This window comes from Octodon degus, unplaced genomic scaffold (genome assembly GCF_000260255.1).
Source record: "Octodon degus isolate 3935 unplaced genomic scaffold, OctDeg1.0 scaffold00023, whole genome shotgun sequence".
Lineage (NCBI taxonomy): Eukaryota > Metazoa > Chordata > Mammalia > Rodentia > Octodontidae > Octodon > Octodon degus.
In genome coordinates this window covers 2052851-2074744 of record NW_004524599.1, presented here as the reverse complement: position 1 = coordinate 2074744, position 21894 = coordinate 2052851, and the positions used below count along the sequence as shown (strand labels likewise).

Below are 21894 nucleotides of genomic sequence, written 5' to 3'. Positions count from 1 at the left end.
TTTTTTTTTTTTGGTGGAACCAGGGATTGCAACAGGGCCTTGAGCTTTCCAGGGAAGTGCTTATTCTCCTGAGCCATCTCCCCGGCCCAAAACTTGTGCATTTTAGGCTTTCCTTTTGCAAACATTTTCTTCCAAACTAGGCCCTCCCAAGTAACTGTCAAGTGCCCTGAAAAAAGATTCAGAAATATCTTTCTCAAGAAACAAATTTATAAAGTTAACTATTGGATTATGATCCATCATCTATTAATAAAGAAGGTCCCTAAAGAGCCACTAAATAAGAATTAATTATCTTGGAGTATTAACATACACAGGTGATGACAGTGACAGCTCGTATCTGAGTTTGAATTCTGATGTGTTGTGTCCAGGAAGCCTCATGATCATCCCTGGTGGTGGATGCTTTATTATCCTCTTTTCAACAGATGAAGAAAAGCGGCACTAGGTAACATGCAGGGAGCCCCCTGGGTAAGTAACAGATTTAGGGTTCCAACATCTATCCATGATGCCAAAGATTCTCTACCGCATCACTACACTTCCTCCTTTCCAATTCATAGTTACTGATCTGCATTAATCCAGATTCTTCCTCTAGGAGCTACCCCAGAGTCATGAAATACCCTCCTGGTTCTTGTTCCCAAGTGAGGAGCCTCTGGATGGCTTGGCTCAGAGCTCCCCTAGTCTGTGGAGACACCAGTGAGATTCTTCAGGCCCACACAGCAGGCACGTGGCAAGCGTGGCTCCATGCAAACGCTGCATGTGCTGCATGCTTTGGAGTCAGCTTCCAGTTCCTTGAGGGTCATGAGGACAAAACACTGATAATGATGTTCTACGATCACATTTCACGGTACCCAGGTACCCTAGCGTGGATCCCATATCTCTGCCTCCTTATGCAGGTCAATGGAGATGCCATTCATCATTAAGGTGCTCCCAGGAGGCGGTGTGGCCTTTGCCACAGGCTTTCTGTATGCTCTGCTCCTCAGTTAGTTTCTTACTGTCCACCTCTGCCCCTTGTCCGTCATTTCTGTCACTTCACCTGGCTGTTCCCCTGCTGGTCCAGATCCATTAAAACATACTGAATCCCTTCTAGGTTTGTCTTCATCACAACTCACTGCACAGCTCAAGATACCTGACCTTGCAGAACTGCCCCCCTCTGCCCGTCCCCTGGGAGCCTCTGGCAGGACCCCATGCACATGGCCTTCCTGGACATGCCTGGTGCTGTGCGTGCAGCTCCCTTCATGTGGGTCCCATCACCCACAGCTAGCAGTAGATGGCAAGTGTGCTCACAGCTTTCCAGGGAATCTCCCAGCATTTCACAGTGCCAGACTCAAAATACCAAGCCTGCTCCCATTTTCCTGTAACAGGATGAGAAACAAAGAGCACAGGGGCTGAGGGCAGATCTGTGGTGCAGTGTGTGCAGGGCCCTGGGTTCAACCTCCAGTGAAGAGGAAGATAAAAGGAGAAGGAGGAAATGGAGAAGGAGGAGAAAGAAAAACAGGAGAGGAAGGAGGAAGAGGAAAATCAGGAGAGTGAGGGGAGAAAAGGAAGAAGGAAGAGGAGGAGAAGCAGCAGGATATTTTTATGTCTGTTTTATTTTTAAGCATCTTGCCCTTCAGTCCCAGGGTCAAACAAGATATCAGTGTAATTCATCCAGAAGTTTTAGGTATTATTAAGGAAAACAGAAGTCCCTATAGTACAGCCAGCAGTGGTCACTGGTAAGTTCCATCCATGTCAGTCTGTATGTGACATTCTCAGGGAGGAGAATTAGTTGCAACAAAAGGATATAGAAGCAAATAAGGGCAGCACATTACCTTTTGGACTGAAAAGAGATGAACCCGGGTCAACCCAGCAATCTACTGACCAGAGCTTGCCCTTTGCAAACACTCACGGTCCTTAATGACAACCATTGCTCACACTTCTGTGTCCTGCTTGTTTCTCCATATCTGTTTTTAACATGAACATCATAAACTAGATCAGAGCTTTTTAATGAATATTATTGTTAATTTGCTGCACTTGCTTGGAGTCATAATTACACTTTGACAATCCATGCCATGCATCTGTATGAAATGGAACACTATGAACTGAACTACAGCAAGTGCAAGAGCCATCTCCCTCCCTCCCTCTGCCTTCCTTTCTCTCAGACAAACCACCCAAGATGAAGAATTGTGAACTCTCAGGCAACTGTGGCTCGGGGGAGGCTGTTCCTGTCCCACATCAAACTTCTGGGTGGGAGTTAAGAAGCTAATGCTGCATAGCTAATTGCTGTTGTAAACTTCCTAACTTGGATGGTGGGTTCCCACTTGGAAGCTCCATCACTGAATTTACAGCTCTGCCTTCCTCTGAAACCCAACATCCTGCCCTTACCCTTTTTCTTGCATATATCATTCTTGGTGGAAATTTTCAACCACCACGAAGGTGGGGTAAGGAGGTACAGCATACGGTGACTTCTTAGTCACATTTCCTGAAGTTGCCATTTTAGTACACTTAAAATATTTACTTATGGTAACACTTAAGTAATTACAGATTGCAAAGCCCTGTTCTCTTTTTCCACCGCAGTAGACCCCCTCTGTGTGTTAGACCACAAAAGGTAGTTTTCTGAATCACTGTCCAAATCAGCAAAGGGCTGCATCTTAGTTGTTTTCTCTCTTTGCTGGGACAAAATACCTGACATCCAAATTTAAGGAAGGAATGGTTTATTTAGCGCACAGTTAGTGGAGGTTTCCGTCCATACTCGGCTGACTCCAAGGCAGAGCAGTACACGGCAGAGGGTGGAAGTTCACAGCAGTGGAAAACAGCAAAGAGCAAGGGGAGGAGCAGTGGCAGAGGCCAGACCGGCTCCTTTCCTTATGTTGCCCTTAGGCTATCTGTCCCAGGCTGAGTGTAGCACTCACACCCATAATCCCAGCAGTACTCAGACCCATAATCCCAGCCTTCGATTATGAATTAATCACAAACTCTAGAACCGTGCCCCATGACTGCTTGAGGCTCTGGGGGGACAACTACACATAAGCCATAACAGGCTGATGTACTTATGTGGTGAACACCAGACTTTGCCAATCGTTCTTTTTTTTTTTTTTTTACTCTAGAATGAACATATTTATTCCAACATGCCAGAAACCCAGGCTCCCACCACTGTATCATACTATGTGATTTCACTCCATCCTTCCAGAATACACACTCGGAGGTTTGGGAAAGAACACAAGGTAACCACTTCTGGATATACTCATTTTTCAAAAACTGAAATTCAAGTTTCACGCCCAACTATTAAGTCACAATTAACATTGGAAAGGAAAAACACTCCCATTTGCTAAGACTGGACAGTCACCAAGACTATAGCTTCAGAAATCATTTGAGTTACCTGTATATAGCATACACATTATAAAAAAAACTTTAAACTCAAATACATGAAAGATACCTGTTCCCCTAACTACCTGTGAAGGATGCCAGAGCTAGAAGGGACTTGCCTCACCTTGAACGTGCTTCTCACGTGATCAGGGAACTCATCCATTACATGAGCCAAAAAAGGAGTCTACCATGTCCAGGTGTTAGAAGTGAGGTCACTTCTAAGTGTACAACATTACTTTTTTCCCCCTTGCTGGAATTCAGGGGCCCATGCATGCTAGGTGCACTGCACATTGAGCCTCCAGCCCTTCCGAGGGTCTTGCTGAGCTGCTGAGGCTGGCCTCAAACTTTTGAGTCCTCTGCTTTAGCTTCCTGAGTAGCTGGGATTACAGGTGTGCACCACTGCAACCCAGCTCACAGGCTTTATAGCACCCTGGCCTCTCCACAGCTCAGCCACCCCCAGGAGCCCCATGCAGTCCCCAGAACTATTCTCTGAGGGTGGCTGGTGTCACTGGAGGCTGTGCTTCTGAGGCTCTGAAGGCAGAGAAGGGCAGCTTCAGCAGATTTGTTTCTTCTGCGGGAAGAAGCTGTACTTTGCAGGATTGAACTCTTCCCAGATGCGCTCAAACTCCTCCAGGAACAGCCGCACATACTCCGAGTCCTCCATGATCAGCACATTCTCTCTGTTGTTCTGGATGGCCTGCGTGGTCCAGTTGAGGGAGCCAGTGATAAGCACCTTCTTGTCCACAATGGCAAACTTGTGGTGCATGTAGCCAAGATCCTGGTCATGCCACACCTGAATACCTGCCTTGCGCAGCAGGCCGATCTGCGAGCCGTTGAGGGCCATGTAGTCGCAGTCGGTGATGATGCGCACACGCACCCCGCGCTGGTGCAGCAGCCGCACAGCGCGCCCCAGCTGAGGGTTGGAGAACGCGAAGAGGCAAAGCTCGAGGCTGACGCGGGCAGCCAGCAAGGCACGCAGCAGGTGGCTCAGGGAGCTCTCCGAGTGCGGGAGGTTGCACGGGCAATCCCCCGTGGGCCCAGCTGGTGCCTCGCCCGGGGCCTGAAGCAGGGCCTCGGTGCAGGTCACTTGCGAGGGAAAAAACAGCACATCACGCCGAGGCCGCCGCTGCCGCCCGACCTGCAGCCAGCCCAGGAGCCAGGGCACTGCCTCAAGGGCCACTGTGAGGCCCACGACCGCAGAGGCCACCATCCGCCAGCTCAACTGCCTCATCGTTTTGCCACAGAAAGCCAGCCCTTCAGGGTACAAATTGAGCCTCGCCAATCATTCTTGAAGTCCAAAGTGAACAATCTTAGGACAGCAAAATGTATTAACTTATCCTTTACATTATACACAGGGACAGCTTTAGCCTCAATCCCTCCTTTACCATCCTCCACATTCACACAGTGGGATCGGCAACCCCCTCATCCTCACCCCTGAATATCTGGCACCCCAGACCATGCCAGCCAAGCAGAGGGTGCCAGTAGCTACGATGCCCGAACAAGAAGGGTTTGTTGAAAGGCCAAGAAAATCAAGAAGCAGTGATGAGTGACAAGGGACATTCCTGGGCCCCACTGTTCTTCAGTGAGTCCACTACGCTTCTACCTGGACTCCACCATGACTGATCCCCTAACTCAGAGACCGCAACAGTGAGCCGGGGCCTACGCCTACCAATTCGAGTTCCTACCATCAGCATCTTCGTCCTTTCTGCCTCCCCGATCCCTTTTCCCTCCCACCCGGAAGGCTGACTGCTCCCAAGGCCCAGACTCTACAGAACGCCACCAGCGCCGGCTCAGTGAGCGCTGCACAGCAGTGTTCCTTGCTCCCTGGCTTCCCTTCCTGTGGTTTTATTTCCCCATGGTCCTCCGGCATCTGAAAATGTTAAATGGAAAATTCCAGAAATGAACAATTCCTACGTTGTACATCACATGCTGTTCAGAGCAGTGTGATGAAATCTTGTGTTGTCCCACTCCATCCTCAAGAGTAGTGATGCTGGCAATGTGGGTAGGACAAAGAGAGACAGTGACATTTTTCAACATGGAAAAGGAAGCAAGCGTGAGGTTGCTATGACATACAGTGTGCTAGAGGATATTGTGAGAAAGGAGACAACATTTGCATTCATCGATTACAGTTTATTATTTTAATGATTCAATGTTAAGTCTTGCAATTACAGTGAGATCTTAATGTATCTAATTTATAAATTAAACTTTGCCACAGGTATGTATGAAGATGGAAAAACCACAAAGGTTTGTGGGTTTTGCTGCTTTCTCCCCTTCTCCAGGGGTGGGTGGGGGTGGGATGTTTCCCTTGAAAATCAGGAGAGGGGCTGGTGAGATGGCTCAGTGGTCTAAAGCACCTACTTAGAACAAACTTAGCAAAGCACAGGGACCGCGGTTCAATCCTCCAGCACCACATGCCAGCCAGCCCCGCCCCCTGGTGGGCTGAGCTGGCCACACACACACACACACACACACACACACACATAAATAAATAAAATTTAAAAGATCATAAATTTAATAAAAAATAAAATAAAAATAAAATAAAATACAGAAGGAAAAAAGAAAAAAAAACTTTAAAAAAAAGAAAAAAAAAAGAAAATCAGGAGAGACTGCTGTGTTCCCCAAGCTGAACACGGGGGTGACAAGAGCATGCCTTTTCACCTGTTCCTATCAAGGAAGGGGTAACGAAACAGCTGAGCAGTCGGATCCACTTTGTGGTCTCTCTTGCTGCTGGTGGACAAAAAAGAAGAAAGCTGGAGAAAACGGACAGGGAAAACACACTAAGGGCAAGGACCAACATTTCATTCAGATTGCTTTCTGGGTTTACGTGGCTAATCTGTATTTTTGGTTAGCTTTTGAAAAACTCCATTTGACTCCTAGAGGCGCAGCCTGTTAGTCACAGCCAAGTTGCCTTGATATATTTCATTACTGCATGAAAGGCCACATATTTATAAAACTACTAAAAGTCAAGTTATAGAAATAAAATGATTTGGGATTTTTTTTTAGGCAGTTGCCGAAACAGAAACAAATGTTATTTTTAATCTCTGGCTCACTGTAAACTGACAAGATATGAATATGAATTTTATGGGGTAATGTATAATAACTGCTTCTGCTCACCACAACCACATGCCAACAACTCAATTTTATATTTCATTTCAATATTACATGTGAAGCATATAATCCAGATTACAAACCACCCTCATTAAAGTAAATTGACTGGCTACATTTTGATAGCATGACATCACTTAACATAAAAGAAAGCTTAAGCACTAACAATGATCAAGTTTGCTTTCCCAGAGTACACTGCAAAGTTTTAGACTTGTAAATAAGTGAGAAAGTATATCCGAATGCTTGTAAAATAAGATTGCAGTTGCCTGAATATCGGCTCACCAACACACCTGTGCTGGGGGAAGAACTTCTTCTCCCTGGAGCAATGTCTGTGACGATAATGGCCTCAAAAAGTTTACAATCCCCTGGGAATCGCCTGCTATCCCAGCACTAGGGGAGGTTGAAGCAGGAGGCTGGTGAGTTGGAGTCCAGCCTGGGCAACTCAGCACTAAGGGAGACCCTGCCTCGAATTAAAAAATTACAAAAGGTCAGGGAATGTAGCTCAGTGCAAAAGCCTTTGGTTCGATCCCCAGTACTAAATAATAATAACAATAATAATAATAATAACAGCAACAAAGATAACACTTCATCTAAGAAGAGAAGATACACAGAAGGGGTAAAATATTTTGCAAACAGAGAAAGTAAGAGTACAAAAAACCCAGAGAACTTCAGAAGAGGAAAACCATATTATGCAGGAGAGGGCAGCAAGGAAGATTCTATAAAGAAAGCAGGTCTTACAGACCCAGATGGATGGAAATTTCTGAACTCTTATATTTCTACTCCTAAAATGAAACTAATCAATTTGTTTCTGGAGGTCAATTTATTCAGCAACTACTCTGTGTTAAGAAGCTCATAAAGATTATCTCTAAGCTTCCAAACTAATCTATAATGATAGTCTTGTGATAACCGATTAACAAGAGACCCAAAGCAGCCATTAACAATCTCTAGAGTCATTAGTTCCTCCTGAACACTAGTAAACTAAAATCCTATTTATATTAACACAAGAGTTAATCGCACAGAGAAAACAACAGCCTTAATAAGAACAGCCAAGGTCAAAGTAATATATTTTTGAAAATGACTCCAGCTGAAGATGAGAGAGGTTTGGCTACCCCAAAACACAATCATGTTCCCCCTACACGTAACTAAAATGTCAGACACGCCAAGAACTTGAGTCTATGTCTATTCTGCCCTGTGAAATCAGCAAGAGACCTTGATTTCATCTTAAAACTAAATTATTAAAATGGAGCCTTGTTTTAAAATTCATATTTGTCTCCATAGAGCAACATGTCTCACAGTGTGACTGGATTCCTGCAGGGCTGGGCTGCGGGCTGCAGGCTACAGCACTCGCCTGCCATGGGTTCAAGCCTGGGCAGGTCAAAAAAGCAAAAATAAAAATAATAAAAACACGGGAAACCTCCCAGCTGTGCCCCACACCTACTTACATAAGCTCTTGGGGCCCCTGAATCTGAATTTCCACCAGCTGCTTCTGCGCCCCAGAGGAAGACAGAGCCACACAATCAAGTTTTTGAGCCGAAGGTCTGGCATTTCCTCTCCACCTGTTTCCATCTTGCTTTCTCTGTTACTAGAATGTGTCATTGCCAATTTAAACAATTACTTTTCAACATCCTCCAAATGTTTTCTGTGTCACAGTACATTAACTTTAAAAAAAGAAATGCTGCTACAACCCTCAAATGACATCAAACCATTTTTATAACCCTTCTTTCACACTAAGCCCAAGCCAGTGACATGTGGCATCCAGTGATGCTTTGGAGTCTATGGAGGGCAGAACCATGGCAACTTCCCATACAGAGCTCCATCCACTCAGACCCTCACAAACCAGGAGCAGTTCCTGGGGGGCTCGGGAGCTCCAGCTAGAACTGCAGGGGGCTCCGCCAGTGGGAGGTCGCTCTGGTCATTCACGCACACCTGATGAAATTCACAAGGGTGGTTAGCAGTTGAAGAAGGACGCATCCCAGGGAGACACTGGCCGTGCAAGACAGGCACAGACATGCGGCACTGCTGGCCTTCAAGGTGCAGGAAGCGACCACGAGCCCCAGAGAGCAAATGGCCTCTCGAAACTGGAAAAGGAAAGAAAGGCTTCTGCACTAGAGGCAACCACGGGACTGCAGCCTGCTGGCCACCTTCACTTCGGGCTGGAGAGGGAGATCAGGGCCGGCTTTCTGACCCGCACATGCAGGGCCTTTGCACTGGGTTAGATTCCCCACTCCATTCTTCATTTTTTTTTACTTTCAGAGAAAGTTTTGCTAAGTCACTACATCACCCAGGCTGGGCTCCAACTTGTGATTCTTCTGCCTCAGCCTCCCAGACAGCTGGCATAACTGCCTCACACCACCACACCCACTGCTTTGTGTTGTTCTAAGGCAGAGTTTGTGACATATTGCTAAGTGAAAATGGAAAACTAGCACAGGTGCTCTGAAGAAAACACACTCGGGTCTGCTCTAGCACAAAGGCCACAGCCCTGCGGCCTACGCAGGTTTCACTCTTACCAAACACGTAAAGACAGAATCCCAATTCTTATCTGGTACAAATGTCATATGGCCCACAAGAGTTTATTCTCAAGCAGTTCGGCCACCACGTCTCCGGCTCCATCCTTCTCTCTCTACTCAGCCCCACAGCGTACTCCCCCACCTTCCACCACGGCAGAGTGCCACATCACCTTGGCAACCAAGAAGAGGGGACGGCTGAGAGCAGAGTGTCTCAACTCTAGCACTACTGACAGTTGAACGAGATCATGCTTGTCATGGTGCAGGACCTTCTGTAGCATCCTTAGCCTCTGCTCCACAGAAGCCAGGATTACTACTCCCTGCTCAGCCAGGGTTATTTTTCTCCTGGGGACATTTGGCAAAAATGTTTCCAGGTATTGCCAAATGTCCACTAGGGGCAAAATGGCCCTGGCTGAGATCCAAGGGTCTAATGCTTTCTCCAGTTTACTTGATGGTCTCTCAGTCTCCGCCTAGGACATGAAGAGTTTCCCTGGCTGTACATGAGCTGAGTAGCCCTAGTCCAAAATGTCTAGGACCACAAGTGTTTCAGATTTCTAGGATTTTCAGATTTCAGAATACTTTTATATTCTGAAAATAAATATTTATATATGGACATCTTGCAAATGGGACCCAAATCTAAACACAAAATTCATTTATGCTTCATGAACAACTTAGACATATAGCCTGAAGGTAACTTTATACAGTGGTTTTAATAATTTTGTGCATGATACAAAGTTTCGTGGTATGAAGTGTTTCTACTTTGGATGGCATGCCATGTTCCTACTCAAAATCTTTCAAATTTGGGATCATTTAAGAATTTTGGATTAAGGATGTGCAATTACATGCACTTGTGTACATGTATGTGTGTACGTGTGTGTGTGTGTGTGTGTGTGTGTGTGTGTGTAGGCACGGCACAAGGGTGTAGACACTCAGAATATGCAGCTTATCTCATTCAAGTGAGTTTCCCAAGAATTCCACTTATCTGCCATTTCAAATAACTCTACATCAAATTTCAGCCACAGGCTTTCCAAGTGGTCCCACCACACTCATTCCCAGGCACAGGAAACGAAACATGGCCGCTCCTCGTCTCCCTCAGCCCACTCGGGGCACAAGAGCTGTGAGCCCGCACTCGGGCTGTTAGAGCCTCAACAGAGAAGCCAACGCCTGCTAATGCGACTGCTGCGAAAACCTGACACAGCCCACTGCAACTTTATTACCTAGGTGTCATTAATAAAAATCCTTTCAATCAACACAGTGTAGACCCAACAGGCAGACGACTGACTGAAGGCCCGGCTCGCCTGACAGAACAGATGTTCTGGAAACGAGATCCTGGGAAATGGCCACCGTCCTGGAGCAGGAGATCTTCGCTACTAAAGCAACAGATCATTTCCTCAATGAATTCTCTCCAAGAAAATGACTTAAAGATGTGAAAAGATCCTGTTTTGCATAGTTGTGAATTCTGCTCAGACTCTGAATTTCAATTTCAAAATGACAAGGTAGGAAAGCAGTCAAATGGAAACATTATCTCCTGTTTTTACTGAGAGTTTCAACCAAACTACACTTTTCAAGGTCGGATGTTAAGTTCACAGGCCTCCAATTAGGGTAGTAGAAAGCTACAGCCCTGAGGATCTCTGATCAATCTACATGAAGCCGTCGGCAGGAGTTGGAGATTCCTAACTTGGCAGAATGTTCTTCCAGGAACGTTAGCAGCTGTGTCCTGGCAACTCATTTTTTTTTTTATTTATTTGAGAGAGAGAGAGAGAGAGAGAGAGAGAGAGAGAGAGAGAGAGAGAGGTGTGTGTGGCCAGCTCAGCCCACCAGGGGGCGGGGCTGGTGGCATGTGGTGCTGGGGGATTGAACCGCGGTCCCTGATGCTTTGCTAAGCTTGTTCCAAGTAGGTGCTTCAGACCACTGAGCCATCTCACCAGCCCCTGTCCTGGCAACTCTTAGCAACCAATGGCTTTTTAACAGAAAAACTTTACTTTGGTGATTAACCCTCCATCCACTACAGCCGTATGGATTTACGCCAAGACTCTGTAACTGTGTATTTTTTCTCAGAGGCCCTTCTCCACCCGCACAACGTCCTGGAAAAGTCTGAGAATAGCTGCCCGGGATTCTGAAGCACAAAAGGCTGAGCCAGACACGCTCATTTAGCGACTCTCCTTTTCCTTCTTTCAGTTACTTTGTAACTCAAATGCAAGGAGGAGGGATTTTTGTGTAATGATATTGACATTATGGCCAACAACCTATGGCACAGATGGGGGGAGAAAAGAGGGCTTGCAGACAGAAGTGGGGATGAATCTTTTACGCATTTAAAGTATTCTCCCCCACTGAGGTGGGGCAGAAGGCAGGGGTGAGAATGGGGGGAAAGAAACGTGGGCATCACTATGCCACACACTTTCCACACACAAAAGGCGTCAGCTCCAGAGTGCTGTGCTATGAATGGCAGTCCAGGTGCAGGTAACTGCAGCCTGGCTTCCGCCCTCAGCCCCACACACATCCCCCGAGTGACGCATTAGTGGCAGACCTGCCACTTGGTGACAACACATACAAGCTAAGATTTCTAGAAGATGTTTCAGCAACTTATACTGGCCCCTTCAAGTGTGAGGGAATTCACATAGACGGACTGAGCTACAGGTCTGAAGTCCCCACCAGACTGAATAGCCTATAACATTTTACATGGAAAATTATGCAGGTATATAACTTATTTGTATAAAAATAATGCACGAAGTAGTACTTTATGTTAAACCCCCCAGTTGTCAGCATATGAAAACCGACTCTTGCCAGCCTTCGCATGTGTCTCATATGTCCCTTTAGCTGTTAGAGAAATGCAAAGCTTTTTATTCCTTCCTTTGCCATTTGCTGAGTGCCTACTTTGCACTCGACCCAGATGACGGATATGAATAAAATATGGTCGCTCACTCCCCACTCAGGGCCGGGGACAATAAGCACAGAGTGGCATGCCGGGACTATAAACAAGGAAAACTATACCGGTGGCAGAATGGATACTTTCTTCTATAAAAATAACATAAACCTGGATTTCTCATCCTCATTCCCAGCTCACAAAGAATCTCTGTGATTGTGGTGATTGAAGAATTCCTGTATGAATGTTTCTGGGTAGCACTCTCTCTCCACCAGATCTACCATAGAACTTTCAGCTGACAAAGGAAAGTTCTACACCAGAATCAATAATTGATTTTCTTCTAACCTGCCACAAGATGATATTACTGTGTTCATTTCCTCCTGTGTTCACCTCCCCTCTCATAACCTTTCTGATCTGAGCGTTTATCTCACTTTGCTATTTTATTTTCACTTACTAGTTAAAAAAAAAAAAAAAAAGTGATGGCTACTGTGTGCAAAGCACTATGGGAAATGTAAAAAGGGAACAAGAGGTCATCCTTGTCCTTAGAAGAGCTTTGCAACCTTAGTCAGGGAGACAAACACACACAAACAATGCAACGGGAATCAAGGGGAGTGTGGATGTGCTCAATACAGGGCTCACAAAGAATGAACTTGAACTAGGTGGGCAGAGAGCCCCACAAGGCAACACAGGCCCTAATGATGTGTGCTCCCGAGGAGGGGCTTTTACTATTTCTACACTCCCCTTCCCAGAATCAGTGTGATTTGAAAAATCTCACCTAAACAGCAGAACAAGGAGACATATAAATCTTAACTACGTTATTTTTTAAACATCAAACATGTTGTTTGATTTTTAATGTATTAATGAAATTATTTTTTTCTAACCCTGGCTTATTTTTTGTCTGTCTCCTCAGCCTTTTTTTTTTTTTTTTTTTTCCTGTCCTTAATAAATTTGGGCTTTAGTTACTTCTCCACGAAGAGATGTGGATAGCAAACCTGCTTAGTCAGGTTTTTCCCCCCAAATCCTGTTTATTTCACCCCCATTTTACTTGTGTCTTCCTTTCATCCACAGCAGCAAAGGATCAATACTATTTGCAAGGGGGTTTGTTGAAGGCGATTCTTCGTGTAAATTTAATATACTTGTCCTCTCAATTCTGTTTGAAGCAGATAAATATTCACCTACATTTCTCTTTCACTAGATGACTAATTGTGAATGTAAGTAAGCAAACAGCACTTGATGAGATTCAGATATAATTGTTCACAACTTTCTATTACCGTTCCTCATTCTGCTTTTGTCAGTCCTTACTGCCTCGTGTCTGTACTTAGAAGGCCCTTTAAATCGGCAGTGCAATTTTTAAAAATTAAGCCGTTGTCTGAAAAGTATTGGGTGCGCTTGAGTGGGATTTTTTTTTTTTCTCACAACTTTTATCAGCGGCTGTTTGCCTAGGCAGATCTGCTGCTGTAGCCAAAATTCGAGCGATAATTTCAGTCACATCTTCCTTTCGCCATTTTATTTTAACAATGGAAAAAAGGTCTTCCTTTTGAATGGAATTATTTTAATTTTGCCAGTCAGAAATGAGGGGAATAAAATTGACAGATCATTGTACTGGGGTAAAAATGCAGGTTAATTGTGGTGGCAAAGAAGCAAAAGAAATCAATCTCATGCCAACGTCTGGACTACTTTCAGGATTTTCACTGGCACCTTACTTCTCCATAATGCAACCTCTTGGGTGCCCAATTGAGTTTCTTTTGATTTTGAGACAAGGTGCATATTTCTTTCAGTCTGAAAGTGTTAATTATTAACTATCTCCAGCTACACAATTTTTATTTTATTTATTTTTTTATGAAATCGGTACAAGGTCTCACTACACAGCTTGGACTCATAGTGACCCTCTAGTTTTCAGCCTCCTCAGCACTGGGATTATTGGTGGCCTGCTCAGCATGCCTGGGGGGCAGGACCAGCACAGCATATGGTGCCAGGGATTGAACCCTAGTCCCTGTACTTACCTAAGCAGGCGCTTAATCTGCTGAGCTACCTCGCTGGTCCATATGTCCAGTTATTTATCCTATTTCAAATTCTCACCACCAGTGCCAAATATTGTACTGTACCAATTGTTATGATTTTCATTCCATCTTATCTTGGCTCCTAAGCCAAAATGTCACTTTCTTCTTTACAGATGGTTTGATATGCTATGCTCACAGAAAGCCCGGCTTCCTTTTGGCTGATGTACCTTGCTAGCTAAAAATGGGAAACCACAGACAGAAAATTGAGGAGCTGGGGTGGAGGGTATTCAGATAAATATTTGAAGAATACTTTAACCCTTTTTCTAAGAGATCTATCTAAGTATCAGCAAACTAGCAATTTTCTGATTTGAATATTTGTGAATATTACTATTTAATTCTCAAAAACATCTGAGGAAGTTATCTATGAGAGGGAAGGAAAGATGACTGAGGGCTGGAAAGGAAGGAGAAAGAAGAGAGCAGGAGGAGCAGAGGACCACAGTGTGGGGAGAGCACAGAGGCAGTCTTTGCGCAGGAGGTTAAGTACAAAATTTTAGCAAAAGTCAAATATTGTCTAAACTAAATGTGAAAACTCCCCAGGCTTTCTAATAAAATACTGCACACATGATTTTGTGTATACAACTCTTTACAGCAACTTTCATGTCCTCTGAAGTCTCAGAACTATAAGACTTCAGGGAAGAACCTCCAGATGCACACTCCAACCATTTCTCTACTACAATGAAACACAAAGAGCTGGGCCCGGTGGTGTACCTCTGTAACACCTGCACTCGGGCGAGCTGAGGTAGGAGGACTGCAAGCTGGAGCTCAGCCTGGGCGACTCAGTGACTTCGTAAGGCTCTCTCAAATTAAAAAATAAAATAGTGGCTGGGAATGGAGCTTAATGCAAAAGCCCAGGGTCCAGCCCACAGTACCACTAAAAGAATAAGAAAAATAAGTGAAGTGCCAAAGCCCTTGCATGTGGGCCAGTGATAGAGCTCAGCAGCACAGCACCTCCCTGACCAGCACAAGGTCCTGAGTCCGCTTCCTGTTAACAAAACCCTAGTGTGAAGTACAACGATCAAATGAAGACCAGTGTTAGCACGTACCAGCACAGCGGACTGCATTGTATGCTAATACTATGCTTCTTGAACCTTAATACAGCTCATAAATTTATCACTGTTCTAGTTAAAGGAATAAGGGTACTGCTTCTTGAGTTCTTAATGTATTAATTAAGAGGAAACCTTTAAAAGTTTATTTTAAAAATAAATATTGGATCTAGTTGGTAATCAGCCTTTAAAAAATTGAAGCAAGTCTAGTGCCAAAAATTTTCCAAGGTCCAGTAAGCCTGTTTTTTTGTTTTGTTTTGTTTATTTTTTCCCCCTCAGTTATTTGCTGTCCTGGAGTATCTCGCCCCTGGCCACCGGCACCCCATACAGAAGCTGGCGAGGGCAGTGAACAACAGGAGTGCCGAGGCGGGCTGCAGCCCACCGCTGCTCTGGACCCAGGCCTCCCAAGCAAGAGCAGTTCTGGCGCTGGCCCGGCTGGTGGGTGGAGAGGACAGCAGAGCCACCGGGAGCTGTAGGGCCACCTGCCTGGCTTCTGGAAGCCCCAGAAAGCACTGCCAGCCCCCCATACCCCTATGCTTCTTCTTCTTCTTCTTTACTGTCTTTCCATTATCCACAATGTTCAAGATTCCAAAACAAATCCTAATCCTTTGTGCTTTCCAACTCCTTCTGCTAAAAGGGGAACAAGCAAGACAGAGGTATAGCCCACTCAAGGGCAGAAGGACCCAGGGCAGCTCCCACGGTGGCCTGGATTCTCCTGCAAGAGGCCACAGGGGCACAGGTTCCAGAAAGAATGGAAAGCTGGTTTCTGTCCTGTGCTCCAATGGGCTTAAAACATAAAGCAAAATAACTGCAATTGATGGATATTACTCACTATTATTTATGAGGCAGCCTGTCAGCCACATAATTCTTCAACAGCCTGAGAGTATTACCATGAATGTGGGACGCTGAATGTGCCAAAGTATTCTTTTTTTTCCCTTTACAACTGAACGGATACGTGCCTAAAGAAACAATCCATTTCATTATTTAGGAAGCGCAATATTCCACCATTCATCATTTTTTAAGGAGTGGCTGGGATTATTTCAGGAATGAGAGGCTAGCTTTTAAAGGCGGAGTGTTTACATAAAATTTTTTAAATTAAATTATGGTCTAGCTAGGGGACCAAAAATTGCGTAAGTGGAAAAGATGCAGAATTTAGGGGCTAGGTAACAGATTCCAAAGGAAAGGAGGCGACAATGGCTTTACTTCTCCTGCTGCCTGGACAGGGCACCAACTGGATCCTTTTCTGGGTCTTTTATCACTATTGTCCATCTGAACTCCTGGGCTTCTCAGCTGGACATTTTGGAAAGAAGGGTGTCACTGAGAACAAGAAAACAAGAATCTGTGTCAATCAACAATGTCCTGATGTGAGCCAGGCAGTCCCGCCACACAGGCTCTGCTGTAATTCTAACCCCCCAAAAACCAGGGTGCAGGACCAATGCTGTATTAATTAAGTGGTGCAGGCTAGGGTGACTTCGTGGGGTCACGTGACAGGCCCCCCCAAGCAGTCATAGTCAGTAGTATTTAGAGGAAAGAAGAAAAAAAGTTGTAACAAGTGTACTGTGCACATGGAAGAACAGCAAGTAAGAGCCAATTAGGATGACAGTTTGGCACTCCCACCTCATGCATATGAAAAGCAGGAGCCGCCATCCATGTACAATAATGCGCAGGATTTGTGGGAACACTGGCTTTGGTAACATCAAAGACGCTGCTGCGCACCTCTGTCTTTTTTATTACCATTAGCTCACCCTTGTCTGGATGAAAAGAGCTTGGTGAATCAATTGCTTCTGTTGAGCTGTTTATATATTTTTCAAATCCTGATTAGGCCATTAGTCACCCAGCATATTGCACAGTACACTAGAGCGACTGCAATTATGCAACTTTCCAAGAACATACAGAGAGCATTTGCAGGGAGGCCACCGCGCCAGCTAAATGTGCAGCGGAGATCATTTGTCAGCAATTTTAAGAACTATGCACTTAAATGCCGAGGGAAATATACGTGTGGCGGATACAGAAGTGGGGCGTCGCGCATTATGTTTGCTCTTCCCAATAGAGCAGCACCCTGAAAGTGAAAGTTACTCTGCAGCCAGGAACTCGCGTCTGCCAGCTGTCCCCGTCACCTTTGTCCCTTCACTGTGACTTCTGGAAGAGCCTGGATACCAGGCAGCAATCAAAGGGAAAGCACCAGAACCAAATCTTGAGCTCAGTCTCGGCGGCTGTCCTGTTCCAGATCATCCCCCCTTCTCCCCCAGCAGCTGCGCCAGAAGAGTCAACGCTGGGCCTGGCATGAAGAGTTTCCTTTTTTCTCTCTGCTGTTCTTGTTTTGCAGCCCTGAGATCGAGACATCCATAGCATCTGTGGACTGGAGGATGGCCCATCCGATGTCACGGGGGGAATAGAAGAGGCCCCTGGGTGGGGCACTGGTTTCCTTTCATCAGGGCTGAGCCACCGCCCTCCCATAAACCAAGGACAAACACACACGACTGAGGTAATTCTCAAGGACCTTTACAAGGAATTGGCTTCTCAAAACCTCCCAGCGGGCAATGTGAAACGCTGGACCGTGAGGAAGGCATCAAAGTCCCTGCATTTATTGCACAAGTAATAACATAAGCAAGAGCCTTCCTGGGAGGGTTTTATAGTATTTTTCATGGCAGGAGTGTCACTTCTCAGTCTGTTAATCCTCGCTTTCCTGGTCCTATTCATGTACTATACATGTATTTGTTTTTTGAGTTATGTATTTTAGCTGAACTTGAAGTGACAGTTATTTTTATGAGGCTGCCAACATGGGGCAGGAGGAACCTCAGAAACCTGGCTCCCAGTAGCTCTAGGACAAGGACCCTTGACAGCCAAATACAACCACAGAGTTGATGAGAACCAGGTTTCCAAAACACTCAAGGAAAGGTGTCCTTTGCTCGCTTCTTCTTCGTCTGGCCATTACAGAAAAAATATTTCTTACCAAAGAGGAAGCCTTGTACAGTATGGCCAATCACTTTCCCACTTGTTTAGTGTGCGAATCTAGAGTCCCTACATCCGTCCAGCTTAAAGTAAGACGTAGCTCTCATCACCGTGGACTAGGATAGGGCGAGGGGGAAGGAAGAATGAGGGAGGGCGAGAAAGAATAAAAGAGGGAAGGAGGGAGGGAGAGAGAAAAAGAGAGAAAGAGGGAGGGAAGGAGAAAAAGGGAGGGAAGAAGGGAGGAAGAGACAGAGAAAGAGGGAGGGAGAGAGCACAGCCAACAAAGGCAGCCCACGAAGCTTCTTTTTAGCTGAGCACCCTGAACTCCTGCGCTGACCGCTTTCCCAGACCAACTGTGGCTTTGGATTAGAAGGGCACTTTCTCTCTCCCACCTAACACTGGCACTTTAAGGTTATTTCAGCTTTCTAGCTCTCTCACCCGGTCTACAGGGACTTCTGACAGAGCGCCCTCTTCAGTGTGTTTTTAATTTAAGTTTACTGGTACAGTTTAGATACGCGTAATGATCACATTGACCGTAAGCTACTTCTACCTGTACATGATCTTAGTTCCGCTTTCTTCCCATACCCCTCCCATCTTCAACTCTTCTCCCCTTATTTACAAACCTTTGTTCCCACTGTATCCTTCCTTTTCTTTTCCCTTCCACATCCCCCCCGCCCCCCCGCACCCCAGGTCCCCTTTCCTTTTGAAAGGAGCACGGTCTTTAACAATCACAAGACACAGATGTTCAGGCAAAAAAAGTCTCATTCCTCATTAGAAAGCTAAAGACTCAAGCCCTTGGTCTTCAGTGTTCTGAAGATTCTATCCAAGGGGTCTAGGGGCTGCCTGATAGTGTGACAGACACACAGGCGGGCAGGCAGGCGGGTAGTAGTCAGTTGCTTGAATTTATGCCTGGGACAAGCAAACCTTCACAGGAGTTCTTAAAGACTGACAGGGTTCTGTGTGAATTTTTGACCCCTGTTCTAGTACAAACATGCTTGGCATCCAGTGCCAGAGGGTTACCCAGAGTTCTCTTTGTGGCCAGTGGCTGGGCTGCCACCATAGGTGCTGCTACTGAGATGACTGCAACTTTCTTTCTCTGCTGCCATCTCTCTCCCTGGCAATGTCACCAGCGCCCAGGCTGCAGGGGCCGGGGCTGCGCGTGGGAGTGCCAGGGAGCTGTCAGCACCTCCAGCCATGGCATGGCTCATAGTTCTTCGCCTGGCCTCTGCTCTGGTCTGGCATGATGGCAGAAAATGCACCCTTTCTACATTATTTGTCTGGTTTAGCAGAAGGACACAGGGCTGACAAATCCAGCCAGGATTATAGCTTAAAAGTGAAGGGATATGTAGAATCTCTCCCAAACTTCGGAGACTTTTGTTACCTTCTTCCTCAGTCTCCTCCAGGGAGAAGTTTAGAAATAATGACATTTTGAAACTCATTTCTGTTTCTCTGGAAACATCTAAGACCTGTTGGACCAGGGCAAGTAGTAATCCTTGGAGGTGATCAAGTCAATAAGCCTGCTCTTGTTTGAAATTTTCCTTAATGGATTCCTTGAGGGAGAGCTAATTCTTTACTGGGCTGCTTCCTGCTGACCAATGGTTACTTTTTCTAGGGATTTAGCGAGACTTCAGGTCAGAAGTGATGTTTAAGGTCGATGCAGTAGTCCTGTGGAATGAAACTGTCTTATGGCTAATATACAGGTAAGTATTCTCTATCTAAAATCCAAAATGCTTGGGAGTATACGTGTTCTGGATTTGAGATTGGCTTTTCACGTTTTATAATGTTTGCACATGCATCACACCTTAGGAGTAGGGCCCAAGTCTAAACATGAAATTTGTTTGTGTTTCACCTATACTCTATACATGGAACCTGAAAATCATTTTCTACAATATTTTAGTGTACCTCTGCTCCAATTGTGACCTGCAACATTCCTGCATGGAATTCTCCACTCCGCTCGTCATGGTATTATATCTATGCTCAAAAAAAAATCAGATTTGGGGCTTGGGACTGAGGGATGGTCAACCTGTACAGAACCCCAGCTCTCGACCCCTACCTCACTCCAGCCCAAGCCCTATAGAAGCTGACCTAGAGCTCTCCAGGGGTTTCTGAAAACCACTGGCAGAACCCAACTTCCTCATCTTCCTAAGGCCCAGAGAATGAGATTCCTTGCCGAAGGCCACACAGCCATTATTGACAGGCGTGAGACCCCAGCACAGGCCTCCGAGGCTAGACCTAGTGCCACTCCTTATCTATACTTAGGACTCAGCATTTGGTAAAACCCCAATCATTTCATCTCTCCTAACAGAGATAATGCATTCTTAATGAACATATAATTCAATTTCCTTGAATTGATTATACAACCTACAATTTTTTTAGAATCTTATTAGCAAGTTAAATGTCTCCTTTTAAAAATTAGGAGTGTTTTTAAAGAATTAAAGATTCTTCATTAATTCACCTTCGTGTTCTGAAAGTGGTACAGACATCATGGGACACAAATGAAAAGCACAATTTGATTCCATTTTCCACAGAAAACCCACAGAAATGGTCAACAGACAAGCATGTGTTAATTCCTACAACCAGCCAACACACACACACACACACACACACACACACACACACACTTTAACTTCTACCTCCATTCCTTCTCTGTGGGAGAGACTTTAACTGCCTTCACCGTTACACCAGACAAATATGTAACCATGTTGTAAATTTTTCCAACCAATAGTTTTCCACTTGATCATTACTGCCAGTTACATATTGGCCTGGACTGCACAATGATAGTAGAGTAATAACACACATCTTGCTGAACATCTAACTAGAAGGCTTTTTCCAAATGATACTGACACCTCCCCCCACCCCATGCTCAGAATGAGTGGCTCGTGGGGCTTTAGGTTTTCCCTGTCTGGAGAGGAGTAGGGTGTGCATAAGTAGCGGGGGCACCTTGGGGGTTCCCCCACCCACAAGCCGTGAGGCATCTCGCACATTCTGAAAGGCATACACAACGCTGAGGCTACGCCCACACCACCAAAGGAGCAAAAAGCTTTTAAAAAGCTATTTCTTACATAAAAGCGAGCAGTGCTCCCGTTAGAATCTGAAGAAGAGGATACCACTCAGTTTTGTTTTTTTTTTTTCTTTTTATTGACAAGGCATATCAGGGAGCTCTACCTCATTAATTCTAATTTATAGAACAAACATTAGATGTTTACAAGTACTATCAAAGGAGGTAGGATCTATGTTGAGTCGAATCAGGGAGCAGACAAAGCAGTTATTACTCAATCTTTAAACTGTAAAAGATGAAACATTCTCTAAGTATTATCAAGTGCTCAAACAAAAAAAGTAATTTCGCAAAATAAAAATATTCTATTTTTCAATAAATTCTCTTGAAAGCAGGAACTATTGATTTTAGCCAGTATATTTATTTGCTACCTCAGCTATACAAACAAAATTTTAAAATCAGAATATTTCCAGAAATAGAAATTCTAAATAAAAGGGGCTGGCAAGATAGCTCAGGGGACTAAAGTGCCTGCTTAGGCAAGTGCAGCAACTGAGGTTCCATCCCTGGCACCACATACTGTGCCAGCCCCACCCCCAGGATGGGTTGAGCCAGCTAAAGTCCAGGCATAGTGGTGCACACTTGTCCTGTAATCCCAGCACTGTAATCCTGGCTGAAAGCAGGAAGATCACCACAAGTCCCAGCTGCGTAGTGAGACCCTGCAACAACCAAATACATTAAAAAAAAATAAAAATAAAAAACTAAGAAATTCTAAGTAGTGAATGTGTTTCACACTTAAAAATATTTTTGATAATTAAAAGTTCACTTAGAATTTCCTTAGGTGACATTTCATACTTTTGAAGAATCTTCCATACATGGATGTAATTCACAAAAATGCAACTTCAAACATAGTTATTCAATGTATATTGGCTTTTAGCTTCTTGACACTGCAGCCTGCAGGGTCTGATGGCACAGACAATAATATTTTCAGTAATATGCTGTTATCTAGCTGTACAATCACCCTAAAACACATAAACAG

General features: G+C 45.0%; 2 protein-coding genes across 6 annotated transcripts in view; both read right to left on the bottom strand.

The window, feature by feature from the left end:
• Atxn1 (ataxin 1) overlaps window positions 1-21894 on the bottom strand; it is a 421514-nt gene that overhangs the window by 325385 nt on the left and 74235 nt on the right. The window lies entirely within an intron of this gene.
• Window positions 3198-4567, bottom strand: LOC101570506 (mitochondrial cardiolipin hydrolase-like). Its single transcript, XM_012514041.2, has one exon. It carries the CDS (start codon window positions 4565-4567, stop codon window positions 3890-3892), a length of 678 nt encoding a protein of 225 aa, XP_012369495.1. The 3' UTR covers window positions 3198-3889.

What these genes read in the sequence shown, in the direction of transcription:
- LOC101570506 (XM_012514041.2), bottom strand. Translation starts at nt 4,567, where the DNA reads ATGAGGCAGTTGAGCTGGCGGATGGTGGCCTCTGCGGTCGTGGGCCTC.